The sequence below is a fragment of the Phoenix dactylifera genome, chromosome 6 (assembly GCF_009389715.1).
Source record: "Phoenix dactylifera cultivar Barhee BC4 chromosome 6, palm_55x_up_171113_PBpolish2nd_filt_p, whole genome shotgun sequence".
Taxonomy (NCBI): Eukaryota; Viridiplantae; Streptophyta; class Magnoliopsida; order Arecales; family Arecaceae; genus Phoenix; species Phoenix dactylifera.
In genome coordinates, this window is record NC_052397.1 from 11,523,410 (window position 1) to 11,537,961 (window position 14,552).

The following is a 14,552-nucleotide window of genomic DNA, read 5'->3' on the forward strand; positions in this document are numbered from 1 at the left end:
CTGGCTGACCAGCCTCTGATAGGTGGCCCCAGCGTTTTTCAGGCCAAAGGGCATCACCTTATAGCAGTAGGTGCCCTTGTCGGTGATGAAGGCCGTCTTCTCCTCGTCTTCTGGCGCCATTCGGATTTGATTGTATCCTGAAAAGGCGTCCATAAAAGTTAGCAGTTGGTGTCCCGAGGTGGAGTCGACGAGCTGGTCGATGCTCGGGAGGGGGAAACTGTCTTTTGGGCAGGCCTTGTTCAGGTCGGTGTAGTCCACACACATACGCCATTTTCCGTTGGCCTTCTTTACGAGGACTATGTTGGCGAGCCAGTCCGGGTAGGAGACCTCCCGGATGAAGCCGGCTCCGAGGAGTTTGTCCACCTCCTCGGCCGCAGCTCGTTGTCGCTCGGGGGCAGAGCCTCTTTTCTTCTGCTTTACAGGCCTGCTGGTTGGTTTCACCTGAAGTCGGTGGACCATGACCTCAGGGTCAATTCCTGGCACGTCCGCGGGCGACCAGGCGAAGACGTCGGCATTATCCCGCAGGAAGCTGACGAGGCGATCCCTCTCATGGGCGCCGAGGCCGGAGCCGACCTGCACGGTTAGCTTGGGAAAATTTTCTCGTAGTGGGATTTGAATAAGGAGCTCACCGGGCTCTACTTGCTTCTTCCAGGGGGTGTCCCTCGCATCAAGGGTTTCTATGGGGAGTGAGGGGCGCGTCGGGCGGTCTGGCGCCTCAGCTGGTTGTTTCACTGTGTGGGCCGCCATGTAGCATTGCTTGGCGACCAGTTGGTCTCCGCGGACCTCGCCTACTCCTTGGCCGGTGGGGAACCGCATGAGTAAATGGCGGGTTGAAACCACGGCTCGAAGGGTGTTTAACCCTGGGCGCCCAAGGATGGCGTTGTAGACCGAGGGCAGACGGACCACCAAGAAGTCCATCCTCACAGTGCTCTCCCGGGGGGCGAGGCCAACTGTGACAAGGAAGCTAGCCTCACCTTCAACCGAGACCGCATCTCCGGTAAACCCGACTAGCGGGGCATTGATTCTCCGGAGATGTCCTCCTGTCAACCCCATTTTTTGGTAGGCATGGTAGTACAAAATGTTGGCTGAACTTCCATTGTCAACTAGGACACGCTTTACATCAAACCTATTTACAATCATGGAGATGACCACAGCGTCATCGTGAGGGGTCTCGACCCCTTCTAAGTCCTCGTCCGAGAACGAGATGACTTCATCAGTACGTGGGCGCTTCGGGGGTGTTCCCTGGGCGGCCGTTCCTGCCGAGGCCCGCCCGATCATGTTGATGGTGCCGGCGATGGGCCTGTTGTCGCCTGGATTTTCGGTTGGTGCGACATTCTCCGCCGGCCTTCTTTCCTCAGGTCGATTCCTCACGAATCGGTTGAGTACTCCCCGTCGGATGAGCGCTTCTATCTCGTCCCGGAGTTGGAAGCAGTCCTCCGTGTCGTGCCCACGGTCTCGGTGGAAGCGGCAATACTTCCTGGTATTTCGGGGAAATCCCGTGTCTCGCATAGGAGGCGGGGGTCGGAAGAAGTCCCGACCCTCAATTTCCATCAGGATCTCGGCCCGGGGAGCATTGACGGGTGTATAGTTCTCGTACCTCGCCTGATACGTCCGGGGCCGTGGTTGAGACCTCGGACGAGGAGGTGTCCTCTGCTGAGGTCGCCCCTGCTGACGGGGCGGACTCCTCAGTCTGGGGAGATTTTTCTCTCTGCGGGGAGACCGGCTCCTTTGTCGACCGCGCTCCTCGCGGCGCTTCTTCTGCTTCTTAGAGGCGGGCTCGATTGCTCCCCGCCTGGAGGCGACTGCCTCCTCGGCCTTGGCATACTTCCGGGCTCGGGCCAGCATTTCGGTGAAGTCGGCCGGGAAGCTCTTCTCGATGGAGAAGAGGAATCGGTAGGAGCGAACCCCAGTTTTCAGAGCCGACATGGCTATCGACTGGTCTAGCTCGCGGACCTCCCATGTGGCGGCGGTAAAGCGGTCCAGGTACTCTTTGAGGGACTCCCCCTCCTTCTGCTTGATGTCCAGGAGGGAGTCTGATGTCCGTCGCTGGCGCCGGCTGGCAGCAAAGTTGGTGGCGAACTGCCTGCCGAGCTGCTCAAAGGAGGACACCGTGTTCGGCTTCAGTCCAGAAAACCAAAGCCGAGCGGTCCCTCGGAGGGTCGCTGGAAAGGCTTTGCAGAGTATGGCCTCCGAGGACCCTTGTAGGGCCATGAGGGCCCGATAACTCTCCAAGTGGTCGAGGGGGTCGGTGATTCCGCTGTAGGGCTCCACCTGAGGCATTTTGAATCTCACGGAAACCGGCTCGTCCTCGATCTGGCGGGAGAAGGGGGACTTGGCAGTGAACTCAAAGTCCCCTTCCTGTCTTGCCTTCTTGCCGTGGAGTGCCGCAATCTGGCGCTCCAGATGCTCAACTTTTCGGTCGAGCTCCCCCACCCGTGGGATTGTCGTTGTGGTTTGCGCCGGCCCTTGGCGGTCCGGGGCTGACTCCGCCTCGGAAAGTTGGGGTCTCCGATCGAAATCTTCTCTCGGTAACTCCCTACGGGGAGTAGCCCGTTCTCCGTTGTTGGCTCTGGAGGAGCCATGCAGATTTTGACTGGGGAGAACCGGGCCGTTGGGGAGACACTCCGGCGGGGCCTGGGCCTGCGGGGGAAGCGCCGATGAAGCTTCCACGCGCCGTAGGCCCTGCACGGCGGCGGCCAGGGCCTGGACTTGCTGTACCAGGGCATTAAACTGTTCCAGCTGGACCTGAGGACCTGGGTCAGCTGGAGTTGGGAAATTCTGGACGGAGTGTCCAGGACTTTGCGGGGGACGCCGGGAGACGTTAGAGGCTCCCTTACTTCTCAACTTCATGACTGCTACTCGGCCCTTCCTCTAGCGCCAACTGTTGCTGGAAATTGGACCCGGGGGCAATCTTCGGTCGAGGAGAGGGAGCGGGAGGTGGTTACTCACGGCGGGGCGGTGGTCCGTCGACGGGCGGCGTCCTCCGTCTGGGGCGATCGGCGAGAAGGAGCGGCTGATTCCCGCGGCTGGGCGACGATCCGACAGTGGGCGGCGTCCTCCGTCTGGGTGCCTGCACACGAGCCGGTGGCCGGGTCTTCCGGCGCCGGCCCTCCGACGCTCAAGTCAGGGAGGGGGCAAATCGTGTAGAGTAGAGGTAAACAGTGCCCGTCCCCCGTATCGATTTTCCAACCCCCTTTTATAGACCGGGGGTCGGTTTACCTGCGATGTAACGGGGCGAAGCCGTAGTACGGCTCGGCATGTCGTTCAGGTCGGCGCTTGGTCAGGCGAATAATTGCACTGATGTCGGCGATGAGGGCGTTGTACAACCCGAACTAGCACGCTACCAGGCGAATTTATTGCATCAGTGTCGGAGGTATGGCCGAGATCAGAGACTTATCACAGTTGACTAGACTCTGCTGGGCTTATTTGCCGTGGAGAGCTGGGAGTCCGTAGATGACAGGAGTCACGTGCATTAATTGTTGAGTGAGCCGGAGATCCACATTTATTGTGGAGTAAGCCGGAGATCCGCATTTATTGTGGAGTAAGCCGGAGATCCGCATTCATTGTGGAGTAAGCCGGAGATCCATATTTATTGTGGAGTGTGCCGGAGGATCACAGCGGTCATGCGCAATAAATGCCGGAGGGGCGTCATAGTACGGTCTCTGGCCGGACCTCGGAGACGTATAGCCGTAGTAGGTGGCTGACAAAAGTAGGCCTCGGGCATTGGGGTTTCTCTTAGGTCGGAGGTTCCGAGTTCGGGTGCCGACTTCGGCCTTCCAGGGTCGACGATTGTGCGGCTTCTTTGGGGCATTCGTGTCATTTGGGGGAAAAACCTTATTCCCCCAACACTTGGACTACTCACTCACTTCATAACCTACAAGTACATGAAATTATAGGCAATTTCAAGTCTCATTCGGCATACAACCAGAGTAAACCCCTCCAACCTTAGGAAGCCCATGTACAACCGAGGAAAAATATAATTAGCTAGTTGGAACCTTGAGCAATAATAAAATTATCCTTGTTCCCCCTACCATCATCTTACAATATTTATATGCAATCCATGCATATTTTTTCGAGCAAAGGAGAGAGCATATGTCAGAAGCAATCGACTATTCCAATTAAAAGACACAAGATCGGGAGTAAGGCATATTTGGTTAAGAAAAATTAGATCTCGAAATAAGAATGCGCGCTTTGGTTGAAAAGTTATAAGGTGAAAATGTCCTAATTTTCTAAAATTCAATTTCTATTTTTTTTAGTATTCAAATTTTAATTTATTTTTGATTTTAATTTTGTTCAAGAATCAAATAGGTCAAAAAAAAATATGGCTATTTGGATTTTTATTTTAATTAATTTCGATACCGACTGTGGTCGCAAATAAAATACACCCTAAATTCTAACTGGATGATCAAACCAGACCCGAAAGCCATTCGGGTTGGATCCGGGTTAGGGTGCAAGTATTCGTTACTCCCTTCTATGGTTGTTTGTCCAAAAGAAATGAGGAAGGTGACTCGAAGACTCCAGAGACTTCTCCATGAAATCCCCCTTTATAAAATCCAACCGAAGCCCTTCCTTTAAACCCTGACTACTCTCCTCCGCCCATTCGAAGCCTTAAACCCTTAAAAGCCTCCATCATCTCCAAGACCGCAGCTAAGAAGAGAGTTAGAGGGGCTGAGAGAAAGAAAAAGAGGAGCAAATGCTGGGGGTTTCGAGGCGATCCGTCTCCGCTGCTCGACACCGAGCCCTGGCTCGCGCCACCACCTCTTCTTCCTCCTCCTCCTCCGCCTCCCCGCCCTACCCCAACTCGGTATGCCAAAGATTCTGAATTCCTTCAATCCTAGGATTTATGATTTCTCTCTCCCTTTTTTTTTCAACCACGAATTTTTAGATCTGATGAGCGGGAGTCGATTTATTGACTTTATAGTGTATTTTCATTTTCTTATTAGTGGTTTTATTTTTTGAATGGAGGTTTTATATTAGGTTATTTCCATTTTGGTTCTTTTTCTTGCTTATTGAATGGAATAGCTTTTGTGTGGCTTGGCGTAGTTTGCGGGCTGAATCAACTTTTGTTATCGTGATGATAAAGGAGTTGATTGATTTCATTTGGAATTTTGAAGCCTTTCTTCATATAATTAATTAAAAAATAAAATTTGGACTTCTTCGATTATATTTAGCTTATGCTGTATTCATTTTTTTATAAAAATATGTATAAGAAATGGAAATGGAATTCAATAAATGATTTTTTTTTAAAAAATAAAATTTGGAATTTTTTAGTTGCTTTTGTGCAACGGTTTTTGCAATATGAACAGCATGATCCCCATTAGTTTTCATAACGTAAGTGTGCTTTTTTCATTATGTACAAATGAATCTTCTTTTGTACAGTACAAAAGAATCATTTTTGAAGTAAATTTATGGAAATGGAGTTTGATCAGTTGATGGGAAGTAAATACTGAATGTATTAGAATTGTGTCAATAGGGTGAAAAATATGCGAAATTTCTTAATGGATCATGTATAGAATGTGAATACTTGCGACTCTTATAATTATAACTTTTGACTTTTATTGTGACTCGTCACTATAGTTTGTGAAAGAGATCTCATAATTGTTCTTTGGATTTCTGAAGCAGTACAAGCAGGGAACCTTGAGAATGAATAGATTGCATAAATGCATGCAATTTTCAGTTTAAGTTCGTATATATTTTTGTACTCAAAGATGTTATGTGGCATGTTTTAGATTATATTTCCCACGCTGCCTCGCTATCTGTCTAAATTTGAACAATTGTGTTTTACTAAATTGATTTTTGTACTTTTAACAACATGTAACCAAAAGGTTTTTTCCTTTTTCCCCCAAGCTAAACCTTTGGTGCTTGAGTGGAATTTTGAATCATTAAAGCTATATATTTTTTATTTCATTCTTGTTTTGTTTACTATCAGATGACAACTGCACAACATCTTTAACTGGCATTTTGCTATCTCCCTTACTTGCAATTTGCTTATTGTACTAAACTAGATAATTGATTATTGGTGTTCCCAGAAGTTAATGTGACATCTCTATGGATTAAATTTGCCTAACCAATGCTTTGTGTTTTTTTTCTTTCTTTTAGTTAATGGAGAACAAGGACAAACTTCCTCAGTTTCAAACTAGATGGTTTTCTATGTTTTCTGCACCAAAAAACAATGACCCAAACCATGCAATGCATCTAAATATTCGAAATGGCACTCTTGTTAGCAACCGTTATGTGTCGACTACTGCAGCAGTTGATACATCTGATCCACCTTGTGAGAAATATGAGTACCAGGCTGAGGTATCTAGTCCATTTCTAGAGTTGAGATCACTTCTTCATCTCTTGTAGTTTTAAGAGACTGCTGGCCTCAAACATTTCTTCATGGTTTTGTATATGGCAGGTTAGTCGCCTCATGGACCTCATAGTTCATAGCTTATACAGCAACAAAGAAGTATTTCTTCGGGAGTTGGTTAGGTATGTGGAATTTGACTCTATACTACTGTCATTTTAGAGATGCCTCATTTTCAAATAGTTTTTTTTATATATATTCTTTATTGGAACATCAATTTGATATTTTGATCATATTGATACTTTTCTTGCTGTATAAATTCTAATCATTTTGCATGCTGGTTGCTTTAACTGTTTACTTAATTTGTCTCAGAAACAGTGTGAACTTTCAGAAAAGTGTGGTTAGGCACAATATTTTACATGCTCATATTCAAGACCAATCCACTGTTTTCGTCATGCAATATGCCATGTTTTAACTGATGTAAAATGGCCTGTGATGGTGCAAACTGATTTCTGGTACATCACCTAAATGCTAAAATAAATGTTCATCTTAACAAGTTAAATATGTGTGGATGAGACTTTTGTCAGAGCATCTAAAGGTTTCTAAGTTTATTTCCATAATAGACATCTGCTAGTGGGTGACTTGTCCAAATTCTTGTGGACCTAATTTTTTTTTTTGGCATCTTTTCTCTTTTCTGATGAGCAGCAATGCAAGTGATGCACTTGACAAGTTACGTTTTTTGAGTGTAACTGAACCTGAACTACTGAAGGATGCTGTTGACCTTGACATCCGTATCCAAACTGACAAAGACAATGGGATAATCACAATTACGTAAGTTTTCTTTTTCAGTTGCAATTATTAGCAACATGGTTGCTCTTCTTGTATGCTAAAGAGATACCTTCAACATATTTTTTGTATTTTTTTAGGGATACTGGTATAGGTATGACCAGACAAGAACTTGTTGACTCTTTAGGAACTATTGCACATAGCGGAACAGCAAAGTTTCTAAAATCATTGAAGGTATGATGCACCTAACGATGCCCTTCATGTTCCTTGTCTGCTGACATTAATATAGTTGATTCACATAGATAATACCTATATTTGAGTCTTCAACTACAGGAGAGTCAAGAAGCTGGTGCTGACAGCACTCTGATTGGCCAATTTGGTGTTGGTTTTTATTCAGCATTCCTTGTTTCCGACAGGGTATATTCTTAACCAGTCATCTTGTATTTTCTAGCATATTTTTTTCCTCTAAATAATGCAGCAATAAATGTTTTCTAGCTGTAAACATCTTAAGCTCATTTTTTCAAGTTCATGTTCATGCACTTGTGGTAAATTATTTGTTTATTCTTTTTCATATTTTTACTGATTGCCATTTCTTTGACCTACAGGTTGTTGTTTCAACGAAGAGCCCAAAATCAGATAAGCAGTATGTGTGGGAGGCAGAGGCTGGTGCTAGTTCTTATATGATTCGAGAGGAAACAGACCCAGAAAAACTCCTTCCAAGAGGGACTCGTCTCACGTTGTACCTTAAGGTCTCTAATATACTTGACTAATTGCTTCCAACTGACTGCCATTATTCCAAAACTCATATTCTAATATCTCCATTTGTGCATTTATCAGCATGATGACAAGGGTTTTGCTCATCCTGAAAGGATCCAGAAACTTGTGAAGAACTACTCACAATTTGTTTCTTTCCCAATATATACATGGCAAGAGAAGGGCTTTACTAAAGAGGTAAACAGCATTTGGGAAAAGTTGACATTACCTTAGCACATTGTCTATCTGAACATAAGTGAAAAAAAATCTGAATATAAGGTTTTGGGGCTATATTCTGCTAGTAATGAACTATACATAACTCCTTCTTTGTATTTTATTATTTGCATCAGATTGAAGTTGATGAGGATCCTGCTGAAGCTAATAAGGTTGGGGAGGAAGATACCAAAGCTGAGGTAAATGCATGGAATTTTGATGGTGTTGTAGATTCTAGCTATGTCTCTATGCTTCTGATGTTGTGGTGGTAAACTGATTGCTATCTAATAATTTATTTGGGTTTGATCGTGATGTTCATATAGAAGAAGAAGAAGACCAAGAAAGTTGTGGAGAGGTATTGGGACTGGGAGCTTACAAATGAAACCCAGCCTATATGGGTGAGTGAGTTTTTTTTTTTTGCATAAATATTGAAGTTCTTTGATAACAAAGATCAAATCAAATCAAATCAAGTGGCATATATTCAGTCATGTTTGTGTGCAGCTTCGCAACCCTAAAGATGTCACTACTGAGGAGTACAATGAGTTCTACAAGAAGACTTTCGATGAATACTTGGATCCTATGGCCTCGTCACACTTCACCACAGAGGTATGCTGCTTGTTTTCCTTTTTTTTTGTGTTTTGTAAAAGGGACGTTTGTTGAGTAAGGAGGTACCAAAGCTGAAAGATTCTCATATCTGATGTTTCTTTGATTGGTTTATTTGCTGCTACCTTGACTACATACTTCACATAAAGTAATATAGTAATGTAGGGTGACATTTGCATTTGTCACGTGCACATGGTCTCAGATCTGATAGAGTAATCAGTCGGCTCCCTCTCATAGTCCGATTATCACACTATTGCATGTATGGTAGTATAAAATTTTGCATCTAAATTTTGGTAGGAAAAAGTATTCTAAGAAATCGAAGATTTAAAATGTACTAGGGCTTTGATGTATAAAGATTGTAGACTAATATACTCTTGTACCCTTCCATAGCCTTGAGTTACAAGAAAGTATCAGATTGCTTTGATGTTCCCTTGTGCTGGAAAAATATTCCCTCCAGAAGAAACTAACGTATACAAGAAGCTTTAGCTCATTAAGTTCTGTTTTCTTATGAGATCTCCTAAACCTTGGTTCGTATGCTAGGCCCAGGTCAAGAGAGTGCAAAAGTCTCTAACTCATTTCTTGCTACTGTATTGTCTTGTTCCTGTTGAAGGAAAATACCCTTGGAATGCAACTTGTTCATGTCACCATCTGCACAGGCCTGTTCCGTTACATGCATACATACACATGCATGCTTGTGTCCTTTTTTGTTTTTGGTGCACACCTGCACGCCCTCACATGTACATGTGCTCTGATTTGCACCTAATAATTCTCTCTGTGATGTCCTGGTTGTCCCACTGAAACTTTTATTGTTATTTTGGCAGAACTTGATTTATTGTTTCTCTAAGCCTCTTCAAATTACTTATTGCAGGGTGAAGTGGAATTCAGATCTATTCTTTTCGTTCCTGCCACAAGAAAGGATGACATAGTTAACACAAAGACAAAGAACATTAGGCTTTATGTCAAGCGTGTATTCATATCCGATGATTTCGATGGAGAACTTGTAAGAAGGATGTTCACCCCTTAATATATAGCCTCAACACTTATATTTCTTTCATTTTTGTTTAAGGAAATTCATATTCATCCATTTTGTTGTTCAGTTCCCAAGATATCTGAGCTTTGTCAAAGGTGTTGTTGATTCAAATGACCTTCCACTGAATGTCTCACGTGAGATCCTTCAAGAAAGTCGGATTGTAAGAACATTTGCTGGATCTGCTGGATCTCAAGTTATTCTTCACCTTCTCCTGAACATGTTTGGAATTGCCAAGGCTTATTATATTGGTTGCTCTCTATTATTGTCTTGATAGGTGCGCATCATGAGAAAGCGGTTGGTTCGGAAGGCCTTTGATATGATACTGGGCATTTCTCTTAGCGAAAACAAAGAAGTAAGGTGTCCTTTTTATTTGCTTTAAAACTAATTTGTGGGTAATTCTGCTGTTAGGACCGCATTCTCGCTATTCAGAGTCTAGTCCATGTTTCTCACATGCCCAGTTCCCAACATAGTTGAGCAATCTTTTTTCCCCCCAATATATTCCTGTTTCAATATCTCTATTTTTTCCACTTGTTTTAGGACTATGAGAAGTTCTGGGACAACTTTGGCAAATTTCTCAAACTGGGCTGCATAGAAGATCACTCGAATCACAAACGCCTTGCTCCACTTCTTCGGTTCTTCTCTTCTCAGAGTGAGGAAGAGTTAATTAGCTTAGACGAATATGTTGAGAATATGAAACCAGAACAGAAGGATATCTACTACATTGCAGCAGACAGCTTGACAAGTGCAAGAAATGCTCCTTTCCTGGAGAGACTTCTTGAAAAGGATTTTGAGGTATACTCATCATACTGTTGTGACATATTCTCTCATAAATAGAACAATTTATCATATTTGTCTATATGCCAAGATTTTCTCCAGTTTTTCTCACAACTCCTCATGTGTTGTTTATTAACCTTTTTTCTCTGATTTCCTTTGTTGCAGGTGCTATTTTTAGTTGATCCCATGGATGAAGTCGCCATCCAAAACCTGAAGTCCTATAAGGAGAAGAACTTTGTTGATATCAGCAAGGAAGACTTGGACCTAGGTTAGTTATTACTTCCTTCTTTTTCATTTATGATCAAGCATCCTGTATAAACTATGTAGGTGCATCAATGGCCAGTGTAAATCGTGGTTTCCCTGAGGTCTCCTGTATGAACTATGTAGCCGCATCAATTGTTAGTGTCTCATGGTATTTCTTGAAGATCTAAAACTGTGAAAATCTATGCTACTAACTTGAGTTTTACGTGTATCATATTATATAAAGGGAGTTTTGAATTTTGGAGGACGTTGGATTCCATCTATGAACTTGTTTTGACTAACATGTCCTAAAGTTAATCTAAAGTACCTTCACTTGTCAAAGGAAAAATAAGAAGGAAAATGGGCTTCAAATATCCAAAGCTTGTCTCGAACAGTCCCATACCATAGGGCCTCTTTGTTCCCATTCAAGTTATAGTTTGAATCTTGTGTCCCGGCTTCTAAACTTTTTCGAAAACACAACCTAGATACTTGGAAAATTTTCCTTCATATACTTTTATCAGTTTATTCTATTTTTACTGTCTCTATTTTACATTTTAAGCATAATTTATTATTTTATTCTATTTCCTATATTCATTTTTGCATATCTCATTTAATAATATTTTTCCTCCCACATAATTGCACATGATGGTTTGCTGGTATGTATATTACAAGCAGTTAATTCAAGCTTCACTGAACGACCACCTGCCTATTATGTTAAATGAAGGTCTCCATTGCTTCAGTTTCAACTAATTGCAGGGTGTATTTGTTTCCACTTTGAGTAGCTGAACTTGTGGTCTAAGCACTTAAGTTCTCACAAGTTAAATTCTGCTGTTTGTTTTGGAGCAACTTGGTGCATAGGAAGTAAAATTTTGGGCACAAAGCTATCATTAAATTATTAATAGTGATGATTATTATTTAAATACTGCATAAACGGTGCATTTGTAAGAGAAGAATGAATGGTAGGGCATCAAAGCATCATTAATGTCCTGCTTTCCCAGATGAAACTTGACTTTGGAGTCCCCTAGGCTAGGTCAAGTTTGGCAATTTTGCTGCAGTTGGAGTTCAAGTTCCTTACTTCAGCTGTTCACTTGCAAACACGCCCTAATAATCAAGTGGAGCCTGGAAAGATTTTGTGCCGAGTGTTATTTCATTTATTTTTTAATTGTTATGTTGATAGATGTGGTGTCTGCTATAAATCATTGTTGCCAGGTGATAAGAATGAGGAAAAGGATAAGGAAATTAAGCAGGAATTTGCCCAGACCTGTGACTGGATCAAGAAGAGACTGGGAGACAAGGTTGCTCGTGTTGACATTTCCAGTCGCCTTAGGAGCTCTCCATGTGTTCTTGTTTCTGGGAAGTTTGGCTGGTCTGCTAATATGGAGAGGCAAGTCTCTCATAACTATGCAGCTCGTCATGACAGCAGTCATTATACATTATTTAATGGGTTTTTATGCTTTCGGTCTGCTGCAGGTTAATGAGGTCACAGACCCTTGGAGACGTTTCAAGCTTGGAGTTTATGCGTTCAAGAAGGGTATTTGAAATTAATCCGGAACATCCTATAATCAATGACTTGAATGTAAGTCAGCTATTATTTGTAGATAACACTCATTTTCTTTCAGTTTCAAGGCTTGAGTATGAAGCTTATACTTAGGAATATCTGTGGAAATGAAAAAAAAAAGGTTATAGAGTCAACTCTATCAAAACTGGACATCTGAATTGATTTTTCACCTTAACGCAAACAATTTAGGTCTTTTAACAGCTACATATGGTGTTAATTATATCATGATTGCATCTATATATTATCACTGAAACCATATTGAGAAGCTCCTAATGATAATTAGCAGGAGCTAGTGCAATTTGTCAATGTGCATCTGTAAACAACCCGACATGGCTGAAATTTAGATCCTCAAATCCTTAATTTGATTTTTCTGCGGAAATGCAGGTTGCATGCAGGACTTGCCCTGATGATCCTGAGGCTCTGAGGGCTATCGATCTTTTATTTGACACGGCTCTGATTTCTAGTGGCTTCACTGTAAGTATTTATTTTCCATTAAGCCTATATTTCAGGTACTTACAACTAAGCTTATGTTTTTGGGATTATGTATACATTTCATTTCCTATTAGTTTAAAACATCTGCACCACATGTCTTTCTATTAAGTCTCAATTGTTTTTTGGGTCATGAGCTCTGACAAATGCTATCAAGTATTTTGCTGGCAATTCTATTTAAACCTAAGTTTTTGTTTTCCAGTTAAGGGCTGTCTCTGCTACTTGGTAGAAAAAATGAACTGTCCGCGGGACTAGATAATTGGTTATGTGACCTTAGAAATTATGCAAATAGCTTAATTTGAATTAGAAGTCTCTTTTGTATAGATAATTATTTGTATGGAGTTCTGCATGGATTCCAGTCCCAAGTGCAGAAGCTTAACTAGAAACAAAACGTTTAATCGCTTCAAAGATAAGCCAGGAGGCACTTGACTGATATAGCTTGATTGTAATTCAACTCTTTTTGGGAAGTCACATGTCACTATCTGAATTCTTTAGACATTCTCCTGAAACAGTCTTTTCCGTCTGCTATTGAAGATTTATTCAAATTGCTTGTCATGGATTACTGTAAAATATTAAAAGAGATTGTTCGAATGTGCCGCCTCAAATTTCTCAGGCCTTGAACCGTTACTTGAATCTCAGTGGATTTTCTGTCCATTTCTTAGTTGTTTATATTCTCTCTCTCTTGTTTGTATTTTGTGTATAAAAGTTGGAAATTCAACACAGTTATGTAGTGCTATGATGCACACTAGTCATGCATTCTGATTAATTCTGGGGTCATCTGGTGGGACTTTTTTGGGAGTCTTCTAAGCTCTTGTTGCACTTTTAATCTTATATCTGTACTATTGCAGCCTGATAACCCAACGGAACTCGGTGGAAAGATCTATGAGATGATGGGGACTGCTCTTTCTGGCAAATGGGCGTCCACAACCCCTGGGGTGGAGCATGTGCGACCACACCAGTCTGCAGGATCTCAAAACCCTGAGGCATTTGAAGCTGAGGTCGTGCAAGAAACCGGTGGTCAGAAATGAGAATCTTGCATGTTAGTAATTTTCCATGGTAGAGTCGGTAGTCTGTCTTTTCACGACGCTTCAATTATAGAAAACTTCGTGATTGATACATAGATGAGTGAGTAATCAAAGAATGTAACAGAACAGAAGCAAATGTCTTGGTAATCAGGCATTTATTTCAGTGCTTTTGGACATTTACACACCTTGTTGCTAGATTGAGATTCAGAAAACAAGTTGTCTTTGTTCCTTTGTGGAAAAATTTTAATGGTCTAATAGTTCATTTTTATCTTCTACAAGGAAAAGTTGGATAGGTGTTGGTAATGATAGCTGATATATTCTTAAAGAGTGTTGGATGTCACATTGGAGTTACTTTGTGGGATTCCGGCTTGTGTTGCTCCTCCAAATCTTGGAAATTATGCCCTCTGATTCTCCTGGATGTTTTTATTCAGGCAACGTATGCTGCACCTGACCCAACCAAAAAAAAAAAAAGGGAAATTAGGGAAACAAGGATTAATAGCTATGTCACCAAAATTAGGGAAAAAAAGGATTAATAGCTATGTCAAATTAGTGGTATAAGCATGGAAATGTGTGTTATCATTAATAAAAAAAGATATGGGTCATAATCCTGTCAAGTTATGAAATATTTTATCATCTTTTTTGTAGTTACTATAACTTCTAAATTGCTTGATCGATGACGTTTGTCATCATTCCATGAGACTTACATTTTTGTCGCCTTTCCAAGGTTTGGGGCATGTGCTTTAATGGTTGAGGTTAGATCCTTCTACCATGCTCTCAAATTTTGTGTAAGAT

General features: G+C 42.4%; 1 protein-coding gene across 1 annotated transcript; it reads left to right on the forward strand.

Moving 5' to 3' along the window:
• The first annotated feature begins 4,602 nt into the window (after nt 1–4,602).
• LOC103714924 (heat shock protein 90-6, mitochondrial) lies at nt 4,603–14,044 on the forward strand. Its single transcript, XM_008802394.4, has 20 exons — nt 4,603–4,804; nt 6,100–6,300; nt 6,401–6,474; nt 6,995–7,120; nt 7,216–7,309; nt 7,409–7,492; nt 7,681–7,824; nt 7,913–8,026; nt 8,179–8,241; nt 8,365–8,439; nt 8,543–8,647; nt 9,513–9,644; nt 9,742–9,834; nt 9,949–10,026; nt 10,212–10,466; nt 10,614–10,716; nt 11,898–12,072; nt 12,159–12,264; nt 12,631–12,720; nt 13,584–14,044. The coding sequence occupies exons 1-20, from the start codon at nt 4,694–4,696 to the stop codon at nt 13,761–13,763; spliced, it is 2,403 nt and encodes an 800-aa protein (XP_008800616.2). The 5' UTR covers nt 4,603–4,693; the 3' UTR covers nt 13,764–14,044.
• Nucleotides 14,045–14,552: the final 508 nt, after the last annotated feature.